General features: G+C 33.6%; 3 protein-coding genes across 3 annotated transcripts; 2 read left to right on the top strand and 1 right to left on the bottom strand.

Moving 5' to 3' along the window:
- Positions 1–2875: 2875 nt before the first annotated feature.
- Positions 2876–8143, top strand: LOC107410759 (protein SMAX1-LIKE 6). Its single transcript, XM_060811947.1, has 4 exons — positions 2876–3023; positions 3347–4537; positions 5597–5846; positions 6025–8143. The coding sequence occupies exons 2-4, from the start codon at positions 3366–3368 to the stop codon at positions 7936–7938; spliced, it is 3336 nt and encodes a 1111-aa protein (XP_060667930.1). The 5' UTR covers positions 2876–3023; positions 3347–3365; the 3' UTR covers positions 7939–8143.
- An 8120-nt stretch (positions 8144–16263) lies between these two features.
- LOC107410839 (zinc finger CCCH domain-containing protein 66) lies at positions 16264–19964 on the top strand. Its single transcript, XM_016018318.4, has 2 exons — positions 16264–16551; positions 17303–19964. Exon 2 carries the CDS (start codon positions 17326–17328, stop codon positions 19450–19452), a length of 2127 nt encoding a protein of 708 aa, XP_015873804.2. The 5' UTR covers positions 16264–16551; positions 17303–17325; the 3' UTR covers positions 19453–19964.
- On the bottom strand, positions 19512–23635 carry LOC107410808 (uncharacterized). Its single transcript, XM_016018287.4, has 2 exons — positions 22230–23635; positions 19512–22105 (listed from the first exon to the last, which is right to left on the bottom strand). Exons 1-2 carry the CDS (start codon positions 23269–23271, stop codon positions 21777–21779), a joined length of 1371 nt encoding a protein of 456 aa, XP_015873773.3. The 5' UTR covers positions 23272–23635; the 3' UTR covers positions 19512–21776.
- Between the last annotated feature and the right edge of the window lie 953 nt (positions 23636–24588).

Raw genomic sequence — 24588 nt, 5'->3', positions numbered from 1 at the left:
CTTTTTTCCTTTCCATAAATCTCTTCCCTCTTTGAGAAGGGGAGGGTCGGAAAGCCAATTCCTTTCAATTTTTCATGACCCCCCGCAGCCCTCCAACGCCATTTGGTTCTCTTCTGCTTGCTTCCCAGTATTTGGACCTATCCTTTAATTGTTTTAAAATCATGATTTGATTTATCAATTATTGAATTGTTTTACAAGGTCTATTCCGGTTTACTGGACTTTGTAAAACATTAATTCTGATTTTAAAACATCATATTGATCCAATACATGCAGTTAATTTTCTATTTTAACAATTTTATGATTTCATAAAACTTCATTTTTTTTATTAGGAAACCTCCTCATTTTTTATTAGCTCTTTGATCGAATATAGGATTGTTTAAAGGGTTAAAATATAATATATATATATATATATATATATATATAAATAAGTGGATTGTGTAAGATATTAAAATTAACATCTTAAAATGACAAAATATGGTCAATCTGGCAGCAATTTAAAAGTTGATGAAGTTTCTGATATAAGAATTCTTATGTATGTTCTCTGATAAAGATCTCTTTGAATTTATTGAATATATGTACCGAAATCTTTGAATTTATTAAATATATTTACATAAAAGTCGCTCAATTTAACTAAGTTAAAAATTAATCGGATATTACAAAAAAGGGAAAAAAAATCATAGTGGGAGACTAAGCAATAAAAGAAAGTCAGACAATTATCAGGTAAAATGTTAATCAGCCCGTGAAGCATCCAATCCGATGGTACCAATCTCTAAATGGGTCCCAATGGGTCTGTCAATTGAGGTGTCAAGTGGGGTTACTATGACAGTGACACTTATTGGATCACATCCTCCATTCATGTTTATCAACTTCTTAATAACAAATGCCTTTTTACTGTGCCTTGTCCTTTACCTCTCAAAAAACTTCTATTAAGACTTGAGATTGAAGTTTATCCACGTTAAATTGATGATGATTAGGAAAATTAGTGATGTTTCTTTGAAGTGACCAAAAACAGAAGGCAAAAATAAAAAAAAAGGGGCAAAAAGGAAAAGCATATTTTTTGATCATAAATGATAAGACGTAAGAATAAAATCCCACTAGAAATAGAAAAGAAAGAGAAAACAACGGTTGTGTTCAGGTTTGCTTTTTGCACCCCCTTCATGCTTGAGAGTCAAATGGCCAAAATTTTCTTCAAAATTCCCAATTTTTCCAACATCAACTTATTAACCTCAAACATGCCATTGGATTTGAGAGAAACTGTGCTTTTGGTCTATTACTCCTAAATTCAACATCAACTAATTTGGATATTACCAACAATCAACCATCTTTTCGGTCAAAATTTGACAGAGTTTATTAACAAACATGCCATTTTATGTTTCATGTGCACATTTAATACCCAAAGATTGCACAATTTTGTTTGGAATCCAAATAAATTAACTACTAAAATCCTGATTATAAAACAAATATTTTAATAGGGAATGGAATGGTTTGTGAGACAAATAGATTGATAAATTATGTTAATCATTAATCATTAGATGAAATCTCATCTAATGATTAAAAACTATTTTATATCAAATGGATTATAATATTTTAAAAATTATTGTTCTAATAAGCGATTTAGGAAAATAATCCTCTATTAATCATTGGATAAAATAAAAATTTTAAATTATGAATATTTATTAAATCCCATTTAAAAGGAACCTTTCCCACTTTCCCATTTTAGTATGTATATATACATGTATATATTTTCGAGTTATCTAAATTTTTGTCCTACAATCAACATTGTTTTATTGGATTTGTTTAAATATCTTTTTAAGCAATATTAATTGGTTAATCATTAATGCGTGACAACTGCAATAGTATTTATTACTATTTTCAAAAAGAAAAAAAATGAAGGGTAAATTATAAAAGCTTCCCTTCATGTTTGGTAGAAGTTTTAATATTTTCTCTAAAATTTTAAATTTTAAAATTTCTCTCTTTCTTCTTTTTCAAAAAGTAAAATTTCTCCCTTTAATTATGACATAATTTGAATTTTCCTCTCTATAAAGGTTTTTTTTTTTTAATTAATAAAATTTGAAGAAATTGACAGCTAGCATTCAAAGTACATTGAATCACTACTATTCTCAAAGGATTAAGCATTTGGGATAATTGGGGAAAAATATAACAATAATGAATTATAAAGATTCATTTTACAATTACCAAATGTCACAAGAAGTTATGTGAACTATTATTTGATAGGAATATTTTAGTAGCTACAATCCAAAAGCACAATCATACAAATACGACACATAATAATTTGTTATGAGGACTGTTTCATGAGCCGATATAATAAATCAAATTTTTAATTTTACCATAAGTAGGGAATTTTATTTTATTTTTTTTGGTTTGAGTGACAAGTGCAAGACAAACAAATGCATGTGTTGTGTGGTGGTGGGACTAGGAAGAGGGGTAGCGAGGGAGGGTTGGAGAGAAAATTCTTTTACTTAATCGGCCAAGTGAATAATCAAAAAAAAAAAAAAAGAAGAAGAAAAAGAAAGGAAAAAGAAAAATTAATCCAACTAAATGTAAATGTGATGTTGCTTGCGGTCTCTTTCATAAGAAAAGTGAAGGGAAAAAGAAAACAAAATAAAAAAGAATTATAAATATTATAAATATATATACCTTTAAAGTAATAGAAAGTTAGACACTGACTGGTAATAGTCCTAATGCTATGCTTGTTGGCCCATTTGGGTTTTGAATGGACATGGCATCTCTCTCCAAAAAAAAAAAAATAAAAATAAAAAAAAAAAATAATAATAATAATAATAATAATTAATCCCCATAGAAGCAGAAGCAGGGAGGATGAAATCCTTCTATTTTTTCTCTTTTAAAAGAAGAAGAGAGAATAGAATCTATGCTTTACCATGTGTTTGTTCCATGGCCAAAGACAAGGTCCCACACATGCAACATCAATAACAACAACAAATACAGAGTCACTGATGCAAAACCAACAACAACAACAACAATAACAACAATAACAAATATCAGTAACAATCTCTCTCTCTCTCACTCTCTCTTTTTTATACATTTACAAATATACTCTCTCATCATCGTCATCATCATCATCTTCTTTGCTTTGTCTTGGCCTAATACTACTACTTCCCCCCAAAAACAATCTCTCTTCAATGAATTATTTATTCATAAAGTTTATGAAGTAAACCCCAAAGACAAAGCCCTTCGCTTTCTTTATTTTTTATTTCTTATTTTTTTATTTATTTGCCTCCAAGAAAACGCTTCAAAGCCCACTATTGCTTTTCTGTCTATATATAGTATACATATATTATATATATAAAAGGTTATTTATATTTAGATATATATGCTCGCCGGCGATGCCCACGCCGGTAAGCGCAGCGAGGCAATGCTTAACGGACGAGGCGGCGCGTGCGCTCGATGATGCGGTGGCTGTGGCTCGAAGGCGGGGACATGCGCAGACCACCTCGCTCCACGCCGTCTCGGCTCTGCTGGCCTTGCCGTCATCCGCTCTCCGCGAGGCCTGCGGACGAGCACGAAGCAACGCGTACATGCCACGCCTCCAGTTCCGGGCGCTCGAGCTATCCGTCGGGGTTTCGCTGGACCGGTTGCCGTCGTCGAAGAGCCTTGACGAGCCTCCCGTATCGAACTCGCTGATGGCGGCGATCAAGCGATCGCAGGCGAACCAGAGGAGGCACCCGGAGAACTTCCACATGTACCAGATTCACAACCAGCAGCAAACGGCATCGCTTTTGAAGGTAGAGCTCAAGCACTTCATCCTATCCATCCTCGATGACCCGATTGTCAGCCGGGTTCTAAGCGAAGCTGGGTTCCAGAGCTGCGACATCAAGCTGGCTCTCGTTCAACCGCCGGTGACGATGCCAGCCTCTCGGTTCTCGCGGACCCGGTGCCCGCCCATTTTCCTCTGCAACCTGACGGATTCGGATCCGGGTCGGAGGGGTTTCAGCTTCCCTTTCTCTGGACTTGAAACTGGGGACGAGAATTGCAGACTAATTGTGGAAGTGCTAATCAGAAAGAGAGGGAAAAACCCATTGTTAATCGGTTCTTGCGCTAACGAAGCACTTCGGGATTTCACGAATGGTGTACAGAAAGGGAAAGTGGGTCTCTTGCCAGCTGAGCTTACTGGGTTGACTGTGATTTGTATTGAGAAGGAGATTTCTGAGTTTGTTGTTGATGGAGGGACGAAGGAGAAGTTGGATTTGAAGTTTGAGGAGGTGGGTCGTTTGGCAGAGCAGTGTACGGGACCTGGTATAGTGTTGAGCTTGGGGGAGCTGAAAGAGTGTGTTTTGGATTTGGGTTTGGGTGGGGATAGTATGAACTCTGTGGTCTCGGGATTGAAATCTTTGTTGGAGGTTCATGGTGGGAAATTGTGGTTGATTGCAGCAGGGACTGCTGAGAGTTATTCCAAGCTGTTGGCTCGGTTTCCAACCATCGAAAAAGATTGGGATCTGCATTTTCTTCCCATTTCGTTCACTAAAGCTCCAACTGAAGCAATCTTCTCCAAGTCCAGGTGGGTTGTCTGTAATTTTAGTAATAACAAAAGTTTTCTTTTTTTTTTTTCTTTTTTTTTTTTAGTTAAAACTTTTTCAGTGCGAGTTTTTCAATACAAAATTGAATGCTTGCTCTGGAATTAGTTATTATGTGTTTTAATGTGCTAAATTTAATGTCTGCTGAGTAATGAGAAAAATAATAATAATAATAAAAATTTAAAATTTAAAAAAAGATAAAGTGATTTGCAAATAAACTCAGAAGGTTGGAAATTGGTTATTTGGATATGTTTTGCTAGTTTCACAGACTATTACTTCTACAAGGTTTATAGTGGGAAGCCTTGCTTAAAGTGAGTGAGTGTTGTTCAATAGCAGTATTGGATATATACAAGTATGGAATGTCATAACGTCAATGAAAGATGTAAATTAGTTCAGATAACTTCATATGAGGTCCAGTTTGAAAGTAGTCCTGGATAATTTAATGACATTTTGGTGCGAACTTTTTATTTTTGACTGATGGTTACTTGATACCTGAATAACTACTTTCAAGGGGGGAAAAAAATTGATGCATTCCTCAGGGTTTGCTAAAGTTCTTAAGGCTAGGTTCATCCATGCAACTTTTTACTTTGGGGGTATGGGGGCAGTTGTGTTTTTATTCTCCAAAAAAATTTTGCTGCTTCCATACCTTCATTACAAGTGTTACAAATTGCGTTTGATGTTACTTTCCTTCGTATAGCGCTAAAATTCTGCTGCACATATTGTGGTCTTTTGCTATGTGGAGATAGATATCAAATTTTTGAGCTTGAGTCTTGAGATAGACTGATTTTGATCAGATATGTGATCATTCCACCCACCAAGGATGCATAATTTACTAGTTAGCAGTTAGGAGTAAAACTATATTTCTACAAAAAGAAATTTCCTTGTAAGTTTGTGATAAGTGCAAAATGTTCTAACATTTAAGTGTTTAACTGACTTTGTCTATGTGTGTAGATGTGCAAGTATGTCACAAAGCATACACTTTTGTCTCTGACTATTTTGTGCCCATTGGATCTCACAGTTCCATGCTCATGATATACTTTCAGTTTGTTGGGGTCCTTTGTTCCATTTGGTGGGTTCTTTCCTGCACCATCCAACTTCAGAAACCCATTAAACAGCAGAAATCAAATTTTCACTCGTTGCCATTCATGCAATGAAAAGTGTGAGAATGAAGTTGCTTCTATTTTGAAAGTAGGATCTGCTACTTTAGTTGCTGGTGATAAATACCCAGAGAACTTGCCTTGTTGGTCACAAACAGCTGAACATGACACAGGCAAGGGAGTAGATGTACCAAAGGTGTGTGACCCCTTTCATGCTGGACGTTTTTACTCTACTTTGAATGTGGCATGTGTGAACACACGCAGTTCAATTATTACAATTGCTGAATCGTTTAAAGTTAAATTCTCTGTGCTGTGTTTATTCTGTTAAATTATGAGCATATTTATCTTAGAATGCAATTCTTAATTCAGTGCAGACTATAGATGATGAAACAATAAGGAAAGTTAAAATAGCGGGGTTACAAAAAAAGTGGAATGAAATTTGTCAGCGCCTTCATCATGCAAAACCGTACCATAAAGCAGACATTTCCCAAGCAGGATTACAAGCTGCATCTGCTGAGGGCTTTCATCCTTCTGTGGATAGGAAGGAAACGAGTGTTGAAGATTCATCTCTAGTTGAAAGCCGATTTGCATTTCCATCTCCCTGCTTGCCATCAAAGTTGCAAATCAACATTCCATCAAAACAGAACAGGTTCATGCAAATCTCGTCTGATGCGGAAAAAGTTAATTGTCAGTCTGATTTATCGGGTAAAGTTTCAAAAAGTTGGCAAAGCGAGATAGGTAGCCCCTGCTTTTCGCCTTACCCTATGCCCAATGTGAATCTTCCATCTGACCATGCATCTGACCGTGCATCATCTTCATCAGTCACTTCTGTGACCACAGATTTGGGGTTGGGAACAATATATGCATCTCCCAGTAGGGGACCAAAATGTCCAAATTTACAAGATCGTAAAGACCACCAACAACATTTATCTGGCTCTTTCTCTGCTGAGTTGGAAGCGGTTAGTGAGAGTAGGTCGCTCCAAATTGTCCAATCTTCTTCCTGCTCTGCTTCTAATTTCAGAGGGCAGCATGATCCTGGAGACCTCAAATCACTTAAAAACATTCTCACTGAAAAAGTTGGATGGCAAGATGAAGCCATATATGCTATTAGTCGAGCAGTATGTCGTAGCAAATCAGGGGGTGGAAGGCATCGTGGCTTAAGTCTCAGAGGAGATATTTGGCTTAATTTTCTTGGGCCTGACAGAGTAGGAAAGAAGAGAATTGCTTTAGCACTTGCTGAGATATTTTATGGTACCAGGGAAAGCTTAATCTCCATTAACTTGGCCTCCCAATACAGAGGTTCCCAAGCAGACTCAATCTTTGAGCATGAAGAATTAGATGGTTTTAATGTGAAGTTTAGATCAAAGACCGATTCTGATTATCTTGCAGGAGAGTTGAGCAAGAGACCCTGTTCAGTTGTCTTTCTTGAGAATGTAGATAGGGCAGATATTCTAGCCCGGAGAAGCTTGTTACATGCCATTAAGACCGGCAAATTTCCAGACATGCTTGGAAGACAAATCAGCATTAACAATGTTATTTTTGTGACAACCTCAAATATTGGGAAGGGTAACAAATTGCACCAGTTCAAGAAGGATAGTTTAAAATTTCCCGAGGAGACCATTCTTGCAGCAAAGAAATGTCAAATGCAAATATTAATTGGATGTGTTGCGGCAGATTATCATAGCCATGACAGGAATGTGAGAGTAACAGCTCGAGAAGGAACCTCAAACCTGTCATCTGAAAATAAGAGGAAGCTGAATGACACCAATGGCTCCACAGATCAAACGTTTGAGATACAAAAGCGAGTCCAAAAGGCATCAAGATCTTTTCTGGATCTTAATCTTCCTGTAGAGGAGATAGAAGAAAGCATTGATTGTGAGGACTCTGAAAGCGACTCCATCTCTGATAGTTCAGAAGCTTGGTTGGAAGAATTCCTTAGTGAAGTGGATGAAAAAGTAGTTTTCAAGCCATTTGACTTCGATGAACTAGCCGAAAAACTAGTAGAGAAAATCAATTTACGTTTTCAGGAAATACTCAGATCCGAGGTTATACTGGAGATTGAATACCAAGTCATGGTACAGATACTTGCAGCTGCTTGGTTGTCAGGCAGGAAGCAAGTGGTAGAAAATTGGGTTGAACAGGTTCTCTGCAGAGGCTTCGCCGAAACCAAGCAGAAGTACCATCTTACCGCTGCTTCTTGTGCTATAAGACTGGTTGCCTCTGGAGCCCTTGCTGCAGAAGAGCAAATTGATGGCGTTTGCCTTCCTTCTAGAATTAAATTGAACTAATTTTTTGCTCACTTTGTCTCTGTAATTACATGTAAAATGTAGCTTTTAGCATATAGCTTTTGGCATTTGATAAATCCTAGGTTTTACCAATCAATTACAAATATTTTATATATATTTTTTAGTAATTATTTCGTATTGTATCTAATATGGTAAAAGAATGTACATTTTTGTCTTTGACATACAACGGTTCTGCTGTTTTCTCTTATTTTCTGTGTTTTTGGTTATTTAATCTAATGAAATAAGTTCAGCCACCCTATCTCTCGAAAATATTATTTCCATTGAAAATGAAACTAGGACACTATAATTTGTTTCTCAATTGGTAGAAAAGGTCCAGGTGGACATAATTTGTAGAAGTGGAATCCTAATGGTTTGAAGAAATGCACAAAGATGGTTAATGGGAAAACACATTGAATGGTAAGGGACAAGAAGATATCAAAATGTTAGATATTATTTCTGAAAAATGGAATCCCAAGTCATAGGAAGAGGAGGAAGATGAAGAGAAATAGGAAATCAAGAAGAATTTTCTGGCAAAATTTAGAGGATGGAGGGAGTAGATTGACAAGGGAAGTTGTGGGAATAAAAAAGATTTCCAAGAGGAGGGAATGTTTGGAAGTTCAACACTCAAAATGTTTAACTTTTTCTTTTTTAGACAATTCCTCTTTTGGGCTATGCAAACTAACGCCATGTGAGCAGACTATAAGTCATTAAAGGTTGGTTGACCGCAAAAAGAGATTGTTTTTGCAATCTAATTAAACCATCACACTCACCGTCCAATTGAAATTACCAAAATAGCCCAAACCTTTTCTTCCTCCCTTTTTCCCCAGCCAAGCTAGGTTTTTTAGTATTTTGGAAAGATAGGGAGTGTATAGAGTTCAAGTGCTTGTGTAAATAGAACCAATAGTCGGTTCTGTTTTCATTAAAATGTCCATCACAACGCATATGCCCAAAAGGCCATAGAATTCCTTCGTTTTACACCTGGGGCCGAATGCCTTCCTCTACCTTCCAAATTCTAGTTGTATACCTTCTAAATAAAAATAATTTTTAAAAAAATAATAATAAAAATAAACAAAGTTTACTTCATATGCAAGATGTTATCCTAAAATAAGATGGTTGCTAGCTACCAATTGAGCTATCCAAAATTGCGGCATTATTTTAATTGGAAGAGTGCTTTTTCTTTTCTTTTTTTTTTTAGTTACATTCAATGTTCTATCATTGTGTTATCTTATTCCAAGTAAGTACGAACAGGTCCACTTGATAGATAAAATTATTATAGTAAGAAATGCAAAGTTGGCTGCATCTTTTTGAAATATTTAATGTATTCAAAATTGGTCAAAATCAAATTGTGCTTTCCGCCTTGATTTTGATTCACTAAGGAGGTCACCACCTTCCATTGTTTTGTAGCATATATATGTATGTGTAAATGTTAAATCGTTTTCACTTTATTTTTATTCAAATTTTCTTTTTTGAGAAAATTCATTATAAAACTAATGGATCTTAGTGTTAAGACATTATCTAAGAGAATGATAAGAACGAATCCTTAAAACATTTGGTAAGCTAGATTACAAAATTTGGTGATGACTCCTATTACAAAGAATGTCGCACATAAAATAATTAAAAATGTAATTCGGTACCATTTTATATAATAGTGGATTGATTTTTCTTTTTTTCCTGATAAATTGTAATAGTGGGTCGTATACAAGTGCCAAGGATTGTATTTTCTATTATATAGGTTTTCCTTTTATATGAATAACATAGATGGTGGTGACTAACGGTGACCTATAAATAACATTTACTTTCTTATATAGTTTGTGGTAAAGCAAAATTCAGCAAAACATAACAAAATTTACATTATTCTTTGCACAATTTCTATGTAAAAATTCAAAATTAGTTTCTTCCTTTTTGTTTTCGAAATGTATTTTTCTTGGAAAAAAAGAAATATGGTCCAAGCATGTCACACGAGTCTAAGAAAGGAGGGTTGACTGATGACCAGGCCATCCATCTTTCAATTTACCAGAAGGAAAAATGGCCTTCCACCTTTTAAATATTAAATTTGCTGAATTAAGCAATGATGTCACCGCTTTTAATATATATATATATATATATATATATGTATATTTGGTGAGTGGTCACCGCTTTGAATATCATTTACAATAATAATATAAAAAAACAATATTAAAAAAAAAAAAAAGAAGAAGAAGCCAAATTCAATGAAAAATAGTAGTATTGGCTTTTTTCTTTCCAATAAAAAATATTTCTGAAACAACAATAAAATATATTAGTAGTGTGAATTTCCCATCAACTTCCAAAACTTTTAAGGTCGTTAAAGAGTGTATCTAACTATGAATTTAAGCTAACATATATTTTCATTTATCACTTCCTTCATGTTCATAAAATAACGGATAGAGTGTTGCACAATTTAGATAATTAAATGTTAAGTTACTATCAAACTAATCTTTAAATATGACTTTTCTCATGAAACTGAAAAGTTTAGCTTTTTTGCCTTAGTCATCCTGTTGGAGCAGGTCATATTATTATATTCTTATCTATAGAAACAAAAATATATATTGTTCTATGGGAAATTTAAAAAAAGAAAAAAGAAAAAGCTTTGATAAGAAAAAATAACAGTATTGTTGTTTGAATTTCAATTTGGCACTATGATAAATAAAAAAATAAATAGTTAATTACATCCTATAACGTGTTTTGCAATTTAACACAATATTACAAAAAATTTCATATTGTCTCAATAATTTCTGTTCTTCTTATCGGATTTACTTAAAAATATGCATATTTAACACAAAATAAAAGATGTGACTAATAAAAAGAACATAAAGTAAAATAAAAAGGAAGAGAATAATATATAAACAAAGTATCTGTAATATGAGTTATGCATGATTAATTTGTTTGTGTGTGTGGTTTTCTTTTTATTATTATTATTATTATTTTTAATCTAAACTCATTCACTATAGTTACATGGACTAAATTGAAAAGGGTGAATAAATCGGGAGTAAAATAATATTAAAATTCGTTTCTAGTGTTTATATAGTTAATCTTTTTAAGACTTTTATCATTAATATTTATATTGATTTTAAAAATGTTTTAGTGAATTATATATAAAATCGGTGGGATATTGAAACTTATAGGCAAAATAAATTTATATCTAGGTTAATTTAAATTTTATATATATTTTCAAATTTCAACGATTAAAAGCAATTCAATAACTAATAAATAAGCATTAAACATCCTAATCAATAATTTCTTTATGCTTATATTAGATATCAGATAGTTTATTAATGGTTCTTGCACCTATCCATATTAGTTGTCACAATCCGTCCTTTTGAGATCTAGCATCATCGTTTGGTACACTTATGATCACGTACACAGTCTGATACCAGGTACAGGTTCACCTCACCTTCACTGATACGAGATTTTTTTTTTTTTTTTTACCCATCTTTCTGGTGGAGTTTTTCAAATTTTAAAATCAACCACTATATATATATATATATATATATATATATAAAAAAAGAAGAAGATGATTTAACGTTATGTATTCATATCCAGACATATGGGATTCAACATAATATTGCAGATAAGTGCCTCTTGTACTCATCCACTAATAGTCACATTGTTCCTAAAAAAAAAATTAAAAAAGGAAGGGGAAAAAGTTTGTTGGGCAAGCAATTATGGTAACGAATTTTGGATTTTTCCAATTAAAATAAACACAAAAGAAACAGTATGAACTTTTGGCCAAAACAAAAAGAGTTACGAGTGCAACATTTTCTTCTTTTGTTTTTAGGAGTAGTGCAATTTGACCGATAAAATTATTGCTTATAATATGTTGTGTGTTCATATTAATAAATTCCAAATCATTCAATATATATATATATTAATTCCAATTATTTTACTACTTTTTTGATTGGGCAAAATTGGGTATTTTAGAGAAAATGTCCTAAAGAAAATTAGTTAAAAAAATTTTAAATAAGAAAATTAGTTGTCTCTGTTTGGTTGTTGTTGTTATAAATGAGTAATCAATAATAATCATACATAAACTTAAATACCTAAATAAATTAGGAAAAAGTTTTTTTAGCCGATCACTATTTAAAAGGAAAAGGCCAAAAACACAAACAACACCTGCACCGTCCATCCATTTTTCACTTTTTTTTCCCAAAATAAATAAATAAATAAATGAGAATCTGGTAATAGCCAACGACAATGATGGCAATGAAAGTGTTAGTGTGGAAATGCTTCTTCGCACCCATGAAAACGACATCAAATGCTTCTGACTTGTTCTGATTATTTTCGTGGGTCCCACTTCCTCACCCCCCCCCTCCCCCCCCCCCCCCCCCCTCCCAAACCCTCTCTACCTCTCTAGCTGTGTCCCTGTCTAAAAATGGGCAGATCTTCTTCTGTCGTTTGTGGCGTCTAGCTGGGTCCCACTTCGAACCCTATTCCCCTTCCATGACTTTTCTCCACAAACTTAATGCGTTTCACAGTCAGTTCAATCAATCACGTACCCACCTCTAAAATCTCAGCCCTTGAAAATGTTTTTGATTGTAATCATGCCTTACCGACGGTGATAGTGAAGTTCACGTTTGTTGTTAGAGGACATGATAGGTGTCCTTGTTGGTATGCTTGGAAGATTTTCTCATTAGACAGTGGGTCCCTCAAAGTTGATTAGTCTTTATGTTTATCCATTTTGGAATGAATTTGTCTTTTTGTTTATTGTCTTGGACTTCCCAATTTCCTTTAATTTTATTTATTTATTTATTTATTTTTAAGGGTTCTAATTTGTGCCCCCGATTTTATTATCTTTTTTATATCTGTACTCAAATCATGATATGACAAATTATTTGCACCTTTTATTATATTTAATAACTATAATGTATAACATGCTCGAAATTGTATAAAAATATTTTATTATATATGATGCATGAATAATTATAATATATTGTAAGTAATGTGATTTGTGTGAGATATAAAAATTGTGTATACATGATGCATGAACAATTAGTATTGATAATTCTTACTTGGCTAAAAAACTAAAATAAAATAAGAAAAAAAGGAAAAACAAAATAAATAAAAAAATGGATAAACTGTTTGCTTATCATCATCTAAAGTCTTAAAGTTAATTAGAAGAAAATATCAAATTTATTCACTTTTTCCCCCTGACTTTTTAAAAAAGCAAATCTTTTAACAAGTCCCCAGTTTGACAACCACATCACCTTGTGGTTGTTTGTAAAACTACTTTTGTTTAGCGTTTTTATAATCATCATTATCATTCTTCATTAAAACGCTTGACAAAATAAGGCATTCATTTGACAGTTAACAGTTCAATAATTAAATCATTTAAATTGCATATTTGGGAGCCCAATTAGTTTATAAGTATACACAATTATTAAAGGCTATTTAGACAAAATGTATTGAAGAAATTTTGATATACTGAATGAAAAATTCAAGAAATTAATTTATAGTATCATTAAAAAAAAAAAAAACTTCTGATTAATGAAATATCTCCCTCGTGCAATTCTTATTCAATTTGCTTCAACAATTTGTGAACCAAAACATAGTTTCAATATACAACCAATATCTCCATAACCATAAAGTAGCAATTAAATTTTATTTAGAATTAGACAAAACAACAAAAAAGCTGTTTAAGATGGGGCCTTGTGTCGCATTGAGCAATTAAACACCTCATTATCATGGTTTTGTCAAGAAGTGAATCCCTAAGGTAGAAAAAAATGATGGATAATGTCATTGACTAATCAATTAGACATCCTTGTAATACCATGTTATCTCATTATCATATATTGTTATAGTATTGAAAAGTCCACCGACTCCGTACCACATTAAACAAGCACACTTATTCTCTTATCAAATCCAATCTTTTAATAATAATTTTAAAATATAAATATAATTTTATTAAATAAGTTAAATAAATTTAATAGTTCTAATAATGTATATATAAATATATATATTTATTTAATATTAATAAATCGATTTGATGTTTGTATGTATATATAATATAAATAAAATAATAATATTAATAGACTATATGGTAATTAACCTTAAGATGAACCGTCTCAATTGTTTAAAACTTTCTATACATATATATATATATATAATATACATGAAAATTCAACAGAATTTCTAAAGAGATTTGGATGTAGTTTTTATTATTAAAAAATCTATAAAAATTTAAAAACCGATCTTATTCATTTTTCGAGATTTTTGCTTAGAAAAAGAGAGTAAAAAAAAAAAAAAAAAAAAAAAACTCATAGCCAAATTGTTTATCCATCATGTCTATATACTAGCTAGCTCCTTAATTTATCAGCAGGATTGAGTATTGACCAATTCAACCTCATCACAGTAGTCCCTCTGAGGACAACCTATTTTACCACTTTCTTTTTGGTGATGAGGTTAGTTAGATTTTTTTTACTTCTAATACATATAACGCCTCATTACACTATCTCTATCTTTCATTCACATTCTACTTTTATTTCTTTTTTTTTTTTTTTGGTTTTTTGGCTAAGTCATTAACATTGTACTTGTGGTAAAGACAAATTATGTTAAGTTTAACCTTCTTTTTTTTTTTTTTTTCCTTTTATATGGGAACAACTTTCTGGTTATTTTGAGCTCAAATCTTCATATATATATATATATATATATATAGAAATCTTTTGTTTAGGGAAATATTTATTTATTTATTCATTTATTTTTATTGGAATGAAGAAAAATATTCATATATTTCCCCTCATTGTTCTATATGTTTCCAACTTGCAACTTAGTTTGCTTCACAGATGGTAAATTACATACATAAGGTAGGATGAGTAGATTATTTGTTTAAATAGGTAATTGAAGATGCTTGATTCTTGGCAAGGGGGAAAAAAAAAAAAAGGAAAAAAATGAAAAAGGTGCTTTATTTGGACTTACCTTTTATCTATTATTTATTTGATATGACTATAGTACCATATTCAATTTGATAAACAACGTAGATTCATGCATTATTATCTAAGTTATCAACTTATTACCAATATACATATACATATATATACATATATACATATATATATAGATATTGAAGGATAAAAGCTTACTATAAAAAAATATTTGAAGGATAACTTTCTTCAAAAGAAAGAAAGAAAAAACCAAACCAACAAGATTTCTATTTATGACAAAACCCATAAACGACAAGACCTTTTTTGGCCGTTCCATTTCTCAACCTAAAAAAAAAAAAAAAAAAAACAATTTTTATTATATAATATAAATTCCTCTTTTGATTTGTCATCCGAAATTCATGAGTCAACCGTACATGTACTATATCATATAATTATATCATTATATTCTTAGCAAAATAAAAAATAAAAAAAATCTATTATATATTATTGATGGTAAGAAGACAGACTATATGCAAAAATGCTTTTTATGTATATCAATAAATTAAATTAATTTTTATTATTCAAACTTTCTAAGCAAATTTGTTTAAAATTTTGAGCTTAGGATATATATACACATAATGTTTTCAAAATTTTCATTATCAAAAAGAACATATTCTTGATAATTTCAAATAAATTTTAAAATAATGAAAAAATCCCACTAGGAAATTGGAATTCAAAAAAAAAATTATTGCAGGTGACAAAGAGAAATCTTCTAGAAACCATCGCTCACTCTTATTTTTCATTCGTCGATGGCTTCAAGAATTCCCGGGATACACATCACCCCAAGGAAAAAAAAAAAAAAAAAAAATTCCAAATATTTGAAAGGGCTAATCTCACACTGCCGTTTACTCCAAAAATAGTAACAGACTAATACCCATAAAGAATACAGTAGAAAAATCGAATCCGTATTGTAAAAGGAACCAAAAACAGCGCTCAGTCAGATATTAATTTCGTAACAGTCGGTGATGATAGTGCAATACCAATAACGAATAAGCTTTTAAGTTTTTTTTGTTTTTAAATTTTTTTAGACGGTGGTGGTACGTCCACGTCATCAAATTAAAGCCAAAAAAACAAAAAAGAAAATAGAAAAAGAAAAAGAAACGCGTAAAGCGTGACAATCCGGAATCTGAAAAACATTGTTCATTTTTTTGGGTGACGCCGTTTGTATAGTATGACAAACACGTGGCGTTTCGAGAATCGAGGACGGTTAGATATTATTAAGAGAGAGTGATGGGACCCACTGGTAAATTTTTTTATTTTTTTTTGGGCAAATTAAAAAAAACAAAGAAAAGGAAAAGATTTTGTTGAATTTGGTTTCATTTGGGCAAATTTGAATTTGAATTTCATTTTCCAGAACAGTACAAAGAGGAGCCTAAATAAGAGCGTTGAAAAAAGAAAAAAGGAAAAAAAAAGTGGAAAAATAAATCGAAATTGAAAAAGTAGAAAGAAATTATAAAATAAAAATAAAAAAGTTTTTGGAGGAGAGAGGACGAAGGAGGCTGAGAGGCAGCTTCAAAGGCTCGACTTTTTGACCCGAAAGAGGGAGAAAAAAATAAACCCATAAAGGGGAGGGAAGAGATAAGTCTGTCTAAGCTCTTGGGTCGTCTTATAGTTCAAAAAAAGCTTTTGTGAGGTGCAGGCTTTGAGTTCTGGTTTTCTTTCTCAGTTTTTGTGTTGTAAGGTATGCTCTACTTCTTCTATTGGTTTTTGTTTCTTTGGATGGTTAAAATTTTGTAGTTCTTATGGTTTTGGGTGTTTTGGTTTTTTTTTTTTTTTTTTTTTTGTTTTGTTTTGTTTTGTTTTGTATTTTTTTCTGTTTGTTTGTTCGATGAGAAAATGTAAAAAAGTTGGGATTATGGGTTTCAGTTAGTGTTATAGTTTGGTGGGTTAATTATTTTTTTTTTCGATTATTCGCTGGAACTGCAAATTAGTGGAGCTGAATTTGGGAAAGACAACCAAGTTTTTATATAAAAATGTTTTTTTTTTTTAATTTTTTTAATTTTTAATTTTTTAAGTTCTCAGTTTTCTTTGCCACCAAATCAACTGCGTGTGTTTGTTGGATGTTAACAGATTTTTGTTTCATCGACGCATGAATTTGGGTATTTGTTTTTGTGATTTTTATGGTTTTAGGTAGCTACACACTGGATATATTTATTTGCATAGTTAATTGTATGAAAATTTATAAAAGATGGCTTCTATTTAGGGGGGCAAAAAAAAAAAAAAAAGAAGAAAAAAAAAAAACTGAAACTTTTTTTTCCCCTGTAGTTCAAAAATCTTTTTATAAATTTTCATGCCTTTATGTGATTGAATCTTCTTCTTCTTCCTCCTTTCACCGATTTTCTTTTTCACTTAAAGAAAAAAGGAACCCTTATACTGTTATTTCTGCAAGAATTTTTTGAATTAAATGCTTTGTTATAATTTGACTTTGTTAGGATCCAAACAGAAGCAGCTTTCCATGTGCAGTGGTCCGAAGAGGAAACCTGCTTCCCCTGGTTTGATCATGGAAGGTGAATTGGAGAAACAAGAAGGTTTGCGTTATAATTTTTCGGTTTTGCTCGAACTATCTGCCTCAGATGACCTTAATGGCTTCAAAAGTGCCGTTGAAGAAGAGGGTCTTGATATTGATGAGGCAACTTTTTGGTATGGGAGGAGAATTGGCTCAAAGAAACTGGGTTTCGAACAGAGGACTCCCCTTATGATTGCTGCTATGTTCGGAAGCAAAGGTGTTCTTAACTATATTCTTGAAAAGGATGTTGTCGATGTTAACAGGGTTTGTGGTTCGGATGGGGCGACGGCTCTCCATTGCGCAGCTGCCGGCGGCTCTGCTGCTTCTGTTGAGGTTGTCAAGCTCTTGCTTGCTGCTTCTGCCAATCTGAATGCTGTCGATTCTAATGGAAATCGACCCGGTGATGTGATTGCTCCCTCTTCTAGGCCAGCCTTCAATCCTAGAAAGAAAGGCTTGGAAATAATGCTGAAGGGCACCAGCAGTGTTGAGGAAACTTTTGGTTTGTCGGAACAGATTGTTCAGGAATCAGAGGTGCATGAACAGCAAGAGATTCCAACACCTCGGTTCTCCAAAGATGGGGTTGAGAAGAAAGAGTATCCTATTGATCTCTCTCTTCCGGACATTAAGAATGGGATTTATAGCACAGATGAGTTTAGGATGTATACTTTCAAGGTCAAGCCCTGTTCAAGGGCTTATTCGCATGACTGGACTGAGTGCCCATTTGTACACCCTGGGGAAAATGCAAGGCGGCGTGATCCAAGGAAATATAACTACAGCTGTGTCCCTTGCCCAGAGTTCAGAAAGGGGTCCACCTGTAGCAAGGGAGATGATTGTGAGTATGCACATGGTATTTTTGAGTGTTGGCTCCATCCTGCTCAATATCGTACACGACTCTGCAAGGACGAGACGGGGTGCACCAGAAGGGTCTGTTTCTTTGCTCACAAACCAGAAGAGCTTCGCCCCTTGTATCCCTCAACAGGTTCTGCAGTGCCTTCTCCCAGATCATTTTCTGCTTGTGCTTCATCTCTGGACATGGGTTCAATCAGCCCACTTGCTCTTGGTTCTCCATCTATCTTGATGCCTGCTACATCAACTCCACCCATGACACCTACAGGAGCCTCCTCTCCTATGGGTGGAAACATGTGGCAGAGCCAATCTAACCTTGCACCCCCTACCTTGCAGCTTCCAGGTAGCAGGTTGAAAGCTGCCCTCAGCGCTAGAGATATGGATTTAGACATGGAGTTACTTGGCATGGAAACTCATCGGCGCAGGCAGCAGCAGCAATTGATGGATGAGATGTCTGGTCTCTCATCGCCGTCTAGCTGGAATAATGGCTTGTCTTCCGCTTCTGCTTTTGCTGCATCTGCAGATAGAAGTGGGGAATTCAGTAGGATTGGCATGAAGCCTACTAACCTTGACGATATTTTTGGATCTGTTGATCCGCCAATTTTGCCTCAATTACAGGGACTTTCACTGGATACCACAGCATCCCAGTTGCAGTCTCCAAACGGGGTTCATATGCGCCAAAACATGAACCAGCTCCGCTCAAGCTACCCAACCAGCCTCTCATCCCCTCCTGCGAGGGCTCCTTCTTTTGGGGTTGACACAACTGGTGCAACAGCAGCTGCAGTTTTAAATTCCAGGTCAGCTGCCTTCGCAAAGCGGAGCCAGAGTTTCATTGAGCGTAGTGCTGTAAACCGTCATACTGGGTTTTCCTCACCTGCTGGTTCAGCTAGTATGGCAACTTCTAACCTGTCGGATTGGGGCTCTCCTGATGGCAAATTGGACTGGGGTATCCAGGGTGAGGAACTGAGCAAGCTAAGGAAAACTGCCTCTTTTGGATTGCGCAGCAGTGGCAACAGTTACGCTGCTGCAGCTGCATCCTCAATGCCAACAACTGTGGATGAACCGGATGTTTCTTGGGTTCAATCCCTGGTGAAAGACGCCCCACCTGCGAAACCTGGGCAAATTGGTTTCGAGGAGCAGCAGCAGTGTCATCTTGACACTGCAGCTTCAGAGATGCTCCCGGCCTGGGTGGAGCAGCTGTACATGGAGCAGGAGCAGATGGTGGCGTAATACCGCAGAGCCAGTAAAATTATAGCTCTGCTTAACATTTAACTATTATTTTTTCTATGCCATTTTTTGAATTTTTATTGATATTCATCATATTTAGGTTGAAGAAATGGAGGGAAGGAGGAAAAAAAAAAAAAAAAAAAAAAAGAAGGAAAGTCCTAGTGAGGGGGAAAACAAAATAGAGGAAGTTGGGCAGGAGAAAAGGTTTCTGCTCATTCTGTTACTTAGGTTCATAAGAATAATAGGCTTTAGTTAATATATATATATATTTTTTTCTCTCTCTTTGAATTTGGTCTTCGTATTCGTTGGAGTTCTTAATTCGCATTGCTAGTAAAGACTGATGCCGGAGATGGTCTTCTTACGAATGGAGCCTGAGATGTTGATTATTATGTTATAGTTCTCCAATTTCCATTTGCTAAGTCAAAATTGGAGGTGTACCAACTTATTTGTTTTCCATTTTGTTGGTTGTTCATATACAATATATATCAATTAATCATATTTATTTATTTCGATAAGTCCATTTTTATGCTCTGATGAACTGATTGCCATTGTATTAATAAAATGAACAATGAAATTATTATCTTCTTTTCATTTCTGGATGATTCTCTTGCTCATTTAATCTTTGAGTTTGGTATTTTCTAGCTTTTGTAAAGTTCCTCATCAACACTTTTATAGATCCAAGGTAGTGGATAGAAACTTTTTAGACCTTTCTTGGTTTGTTCTCTCTTTAACCTTTTTCCATCTTTACGTATAAACTTCTTTACAGAATTTCCGTATTTAAACTTTCGGTCTATGCAAAGCAGCAAAAGGCAGGATTTCATTCATTGGTTCTATGATTTTCTTCTATTGGGAGAGATTCCATTGAAAAAAAAGGAAAGCAGGACTGCATTAACTTGTTGGATCTTTAAATCAAACTTTTCTTTTTGTTGTGTGATTGTTAGCGGCATGAGCACCACAGAAAGAAAGGAGCGTCTGTAACCCAAGCACCGAGCTTGTCCTGTTCTTGATTGTCTCAATCTGTGAAAAACTTTTATACATTGCTCTTATATGGTGATAAATAGACTTTAGATGTTGCACGTTATTATTGATCATTGATTATTGATTATTGATCATCACACAAATATATAATGATAAAGGCTGAGCTCGGTACAGTTGGTTACTGGATAAAGTTTTTGATAGGATATAATTCTTCTAGTTTTTGAGTCATTAAGATTATCATCTGTTTGGCCTTAGCTTTTTTGTATAAATTTTAAAGAAGAAGATTAGGTTATCTGATATAATAATCTTGATTATGTTTTTTAAATGAGAGTTTGCCTTTGGTTGTAACAAGCCTTGGCGGTTGAATTTTTGTAGGTAAGGGAAGGAATTTTTATTTATTTATTTGATAATTTTACAATAATTCCCTTATGAACAACAATCTCCTATTGGTATTTGTACGTGAGAGTGGCTTGGAGGTCACCTCACTTGACAAGTTTTTATTTATTATGATAACAGTTCTTTAATTGGATCTATGACGTGTATCTTTTGAAACTTCATACCAAATAAAAAATTATTTTGTCAACTAGAAGAAAATTCTTGCCCAGTATATAGTAAGAAAGTTACCATGTTATACTGTTGAATTAGCAAGTTTCCACAAAAACTCCAAAAAAGAAAAACTATTGGAGACAAAAGTCAGAAAAGAGATTTTATTTCATTTTCCTTCTCTTTTTTTATCCAAGTATTTTTCCACCATCATCTCATAAGCAAATTAATGGAGACTTTTTATTTTTTATTTTTTTTTTATCTTAATTAGTGGAGATGTTTTGGTGGTGACTTTTCAACGTATTTATTCTCTAGTGTTTCCTTTCAATCTCTCTATGATGTAGGCCTTTATTTATTTTGAAATGATGTTTCTTTTGGAGTTTTGAATGTTCAAACACCTTCATTTATTTTTTTAATTAATAGTTTCTTAAAATGGTAAACAATTTTGCTTAAAATATAATATATCTTTTTCCAGAAAAGATAGGAATTGTACAAGTCTAAGATTACAGTTTGAATTAAATATATTTTTCTTGCCTTTCTTTCTTTTTTTTTTTTTTTTTTTGTAAATATTTATTTTTCTTGCTTGAAATGATAATTATCATAAAAATACAAAAAGTAAAAAGACAAAAAAGGACCGAGCTTATCTGTACTCTCTTGACTCTCACTCAGGAAGCTAAACTGAAACAAATACAGAGCAAACAGGAATCTAGATTACATATTTGGCTGTGAAGTCAATTTATCTGTAATTTTATAATTTTTTACACAAAAAAAAGAAAAAAAGAAAGAAAGAAAGAGTTTCAAATTATTCATGGGTTTTCCCAGAAAATTTGATCTACCACCTCCTCTAACAATTGATTCAGAATGTGTGACTCAAAATTTGCATCAATCCCTTCAAAATTTTCGTATTTCCAAACCCCTCTTTGCAACCAATTTGAACCAAACAGTTCTGCCTCAGTCAGTCTGCAAACCTCTTCCCACATCTGTGAGGACCCACATTTTTTGCCTTCATTTCCTTGTAGTTTTCCTTCTTCATGGATTAGATTATCATCTTTTCTTGAACGTGGTTGATCTTCTTTTTCAATTTCTGAAGACAATTTCCTTCTTGGGTTCGAAATGGGCGAGAGAAAATCCTCCTCTGTTACATTACAAAAAAAGAAAAAAAATAGAAAAGAAAAATCAATGAGAAAAAAAATAAAAATAAAAACAGACTAAAAAAAAAAAGGTTGGAAAATGTGCAGTAAAAATTAAAGCCACAAAACCTGATATGGGAACTTCGGGATCAACAAGGAATTTGCAACAATCAAGAACAGAGACCGGGCTTGAATCTTCCGAGTTGCACTCGGTTTCTAAAACGTTATCAAGTGCATTAAAATCCGTCATTGTCATCATGTTCTTCTTCTTGGTACTTGATTCTCCACCATTAATGGCTTGATCTTTGTTCGTGGGTTTCCGAGACCTTGTAATTGCTTCTTTAGCAGCACTCTTTTTTTCACATGTACTTTTTTTGGGAGTAGAATTTCTTGTTGAATCTCCGACTCTCACTCTGCCATTGTTGTTGCCAAGAATCACACAGGGTTTATCAGAGATTCTCTTCCTCACCATTTCCTTCCCATTCAAATCGCTCAGAACCTTTCTTTTCTCTCCATGTTCATCTTCTTTCTTCGTCGTCGTCGTCTTCGTCCTGGCAACCACTACTTTCTCTCTTCTATTCCCCATGTTTTTGCTTCTCTCTGTTTTCCTCTGCTTCAATTCTCCAAAACCCTCCCCGCATTTCCTATCTTTCGATCTCATTTCCTTCCCTCCATTACCATTCTCGAATCTAAGTATGAAAAATTCCTCATTTTCAAGCTCAACAAAGGTGGGAATTTCCCTGAAAGACAAAGTCGATTTGACCCGCCGATGATTCTTTCCCTGTATTTGTTCACAACCCACCAAGCGATCCACAGAATTCATGGATCGGCTACGCGAAACCGAATTCGGAATCGAACCAGTATCCAAATCCGGCATGGAATCCAAACCCATCAACCTTGCCACTAGTCCTGGAGTTGAAGGGGTCTGAATTTTCTCTTTAGGTTTGAAATCTTGAAGCTCGGAAAATTGCACGCACTTGGTTTCCTCTGTAATCTGATCAGAAGGGTATGTGGGAAGACTACCGGAACAGAGAATTCTGCGCAGTATTCCAGCGAGGCAACCAGCACTTGCACTTTTTGAATTGCCGCACATTTTTACATCAAAAGAAGCAGAAGAAGAAGACCGAGAAAAAGAAAAAGAAGAAGAAGAAGAAGAAGAAGATAACTTCATGCTCAAAGTTATAATAATTTGAGCAATAACAAAAGGAAAATGATTGTGAAAGACAATATTGATAATGGGGTCACTGCAATTTCAACTTTCAAGTAGTTAGAAAAAAGAAAATGATAAAGGTAGAGGAAGAAAATTACAACTGTGGAAGCTTAAAAAAACAAAAAGGCTGAGGAAGAAAGAGAGGGAGAGATTTGAAATTTGTTTGGATGACAGGAAAAAGAAAAAGCATAAAAGTAGGAAGAGTTTATACAGAGAAAGAGAGACAGAGTTGGCGGGCTTGGGATTTGAATGTGGTATGTGTGTGGGGAATATGTTCGTACATTTTGCAATGTGCATGGCTTTGTAAAGTCAATTTGTAGTATAAAGTAATTGGCCTCTATTTACAATATATATATATATATATATATGTGTAAGGTAATTTCTTATAAACAATCACAAGTGAGAAACAAAGTAGCAAAAATAAAAAAATGTACGTACATCATTATTATATTTATTTTTGCTTAATAAAATTTTCTTTGAAGTTTATTATCAAAAGAAAAGAAAAAAAAAAAAAAAAAGGTTCTTTGAAGTTGATGTTATAAAAGAGTATTGTCTTACTAAAAAATTCGGTTTAAATATGTTTTTTTGGGCCTAAAGTCCAACAAAGTTGCACATGAATTAGCAAAGGATTACATTAGTTTTAGCTCTAAAATATACAATTAATAAATTAATTAAGTTGGGGACATAAAAGTGGAAGTGTGTCAGAATGGTGGGCATAGGAAATTCTTAATGGATTGGCTGCCGCAGATGCTCAACTTTTTGGTTGGGTGTTCAAACTGGGTGCGTATTTATAGTCAACAAATACAAATGTTTCCTTCCAACCGGGTCTCTATCTCAGTCTGCTTTTAATCTACTTTTTTATTAGAACACCTGGATTTTTTGGGGGGAAAAAAACACTTTAATTTAATTTAATTTTTTTTGGTAATTTAATTTAATTTCCAATTTGGATTCTTCAGTGATTGCCAACCATACGTTATCCAAAAATTAAATAAACTTGTTGCCCACCATACCAAACCATTTCCTGGTTCATAATTCATTGCTATAATTTCAACCCCTCATTAAGTGTAATAAAACCTTGTGGTCCATCCATTTTTGTTCAATTCCCATTTCACAAATGAAGATAAACTTCTGCAACATTATTTTTATGTACTTGCAAAACTTCCATCTTTTTGTACTTTCATTTCGTGGAAGTAAGAAGGTTTTGTAATTAAATTGAATTTTCAAGGAAAGAAAGAACATGGGTTTAGTTCTCTTTAAAACAAATACTAAAACATACAA

Source organism: Ziziphus jujuba, chromosome 10, assembly GCF_031755915.1.
Source record: "Ziziphus jujuba cultivar Dongzao chromosome 10, ASM3175591v1".
Lineage (NCBI taxonomy): Eukaryota > Viridiplantae > Streptophyta > Magnoliopsida > Rosales > Rhamnaceae > Ziziphus > Ziziphus jujuba.
This window is presented reverse-complemented; position numbering and strand designations above follow the sequence as displayed.

Coding starts and splice junctions, on each gene's coding strand:
- LOC107410759 (XM_060811947.1), top strand. CDS start 3,366: ATGCCCACGCCGGTAAGCGCAGCGAGGCAATGCTTAACGGACGAGGCG. Junction 4,538..5,596: donor GCAATCTTCTCCAAGTCCAG/GTGGGTTGTCTG, acceptor ATATACTTTCAG/TTTGTTGGGGTCCTTTGTTC. Junction 5,847..6,024: donor AGGGAGTAGATGTACCAAAG/GTGTGTGACCCC, acceptor AATTCAGTGCAG/ACTATAGATGATGAAACAAT.
- LOC107410839 (XM_016018318.4), top strand. CDS start 17,326: ATGTGCAGTGGTCCGAAGAGGAAACCTGCTTCCCCTGGTTTGATCATG.
- LOC107410808 (XM_016018287.4), bottom strand. CDS start 23,271: ATGAAGTTATCTTCTTCTTCTTCTTCTTCTTCTTTTTCTTTTTCTCGG. Junction 22,106..22,229: donor TCCCGAAGTTCCCATATCAG/GTTTTGTGGCTT, acceptor GTAATGTAACAG/AGGAGGATTTTCTCTCGCCC.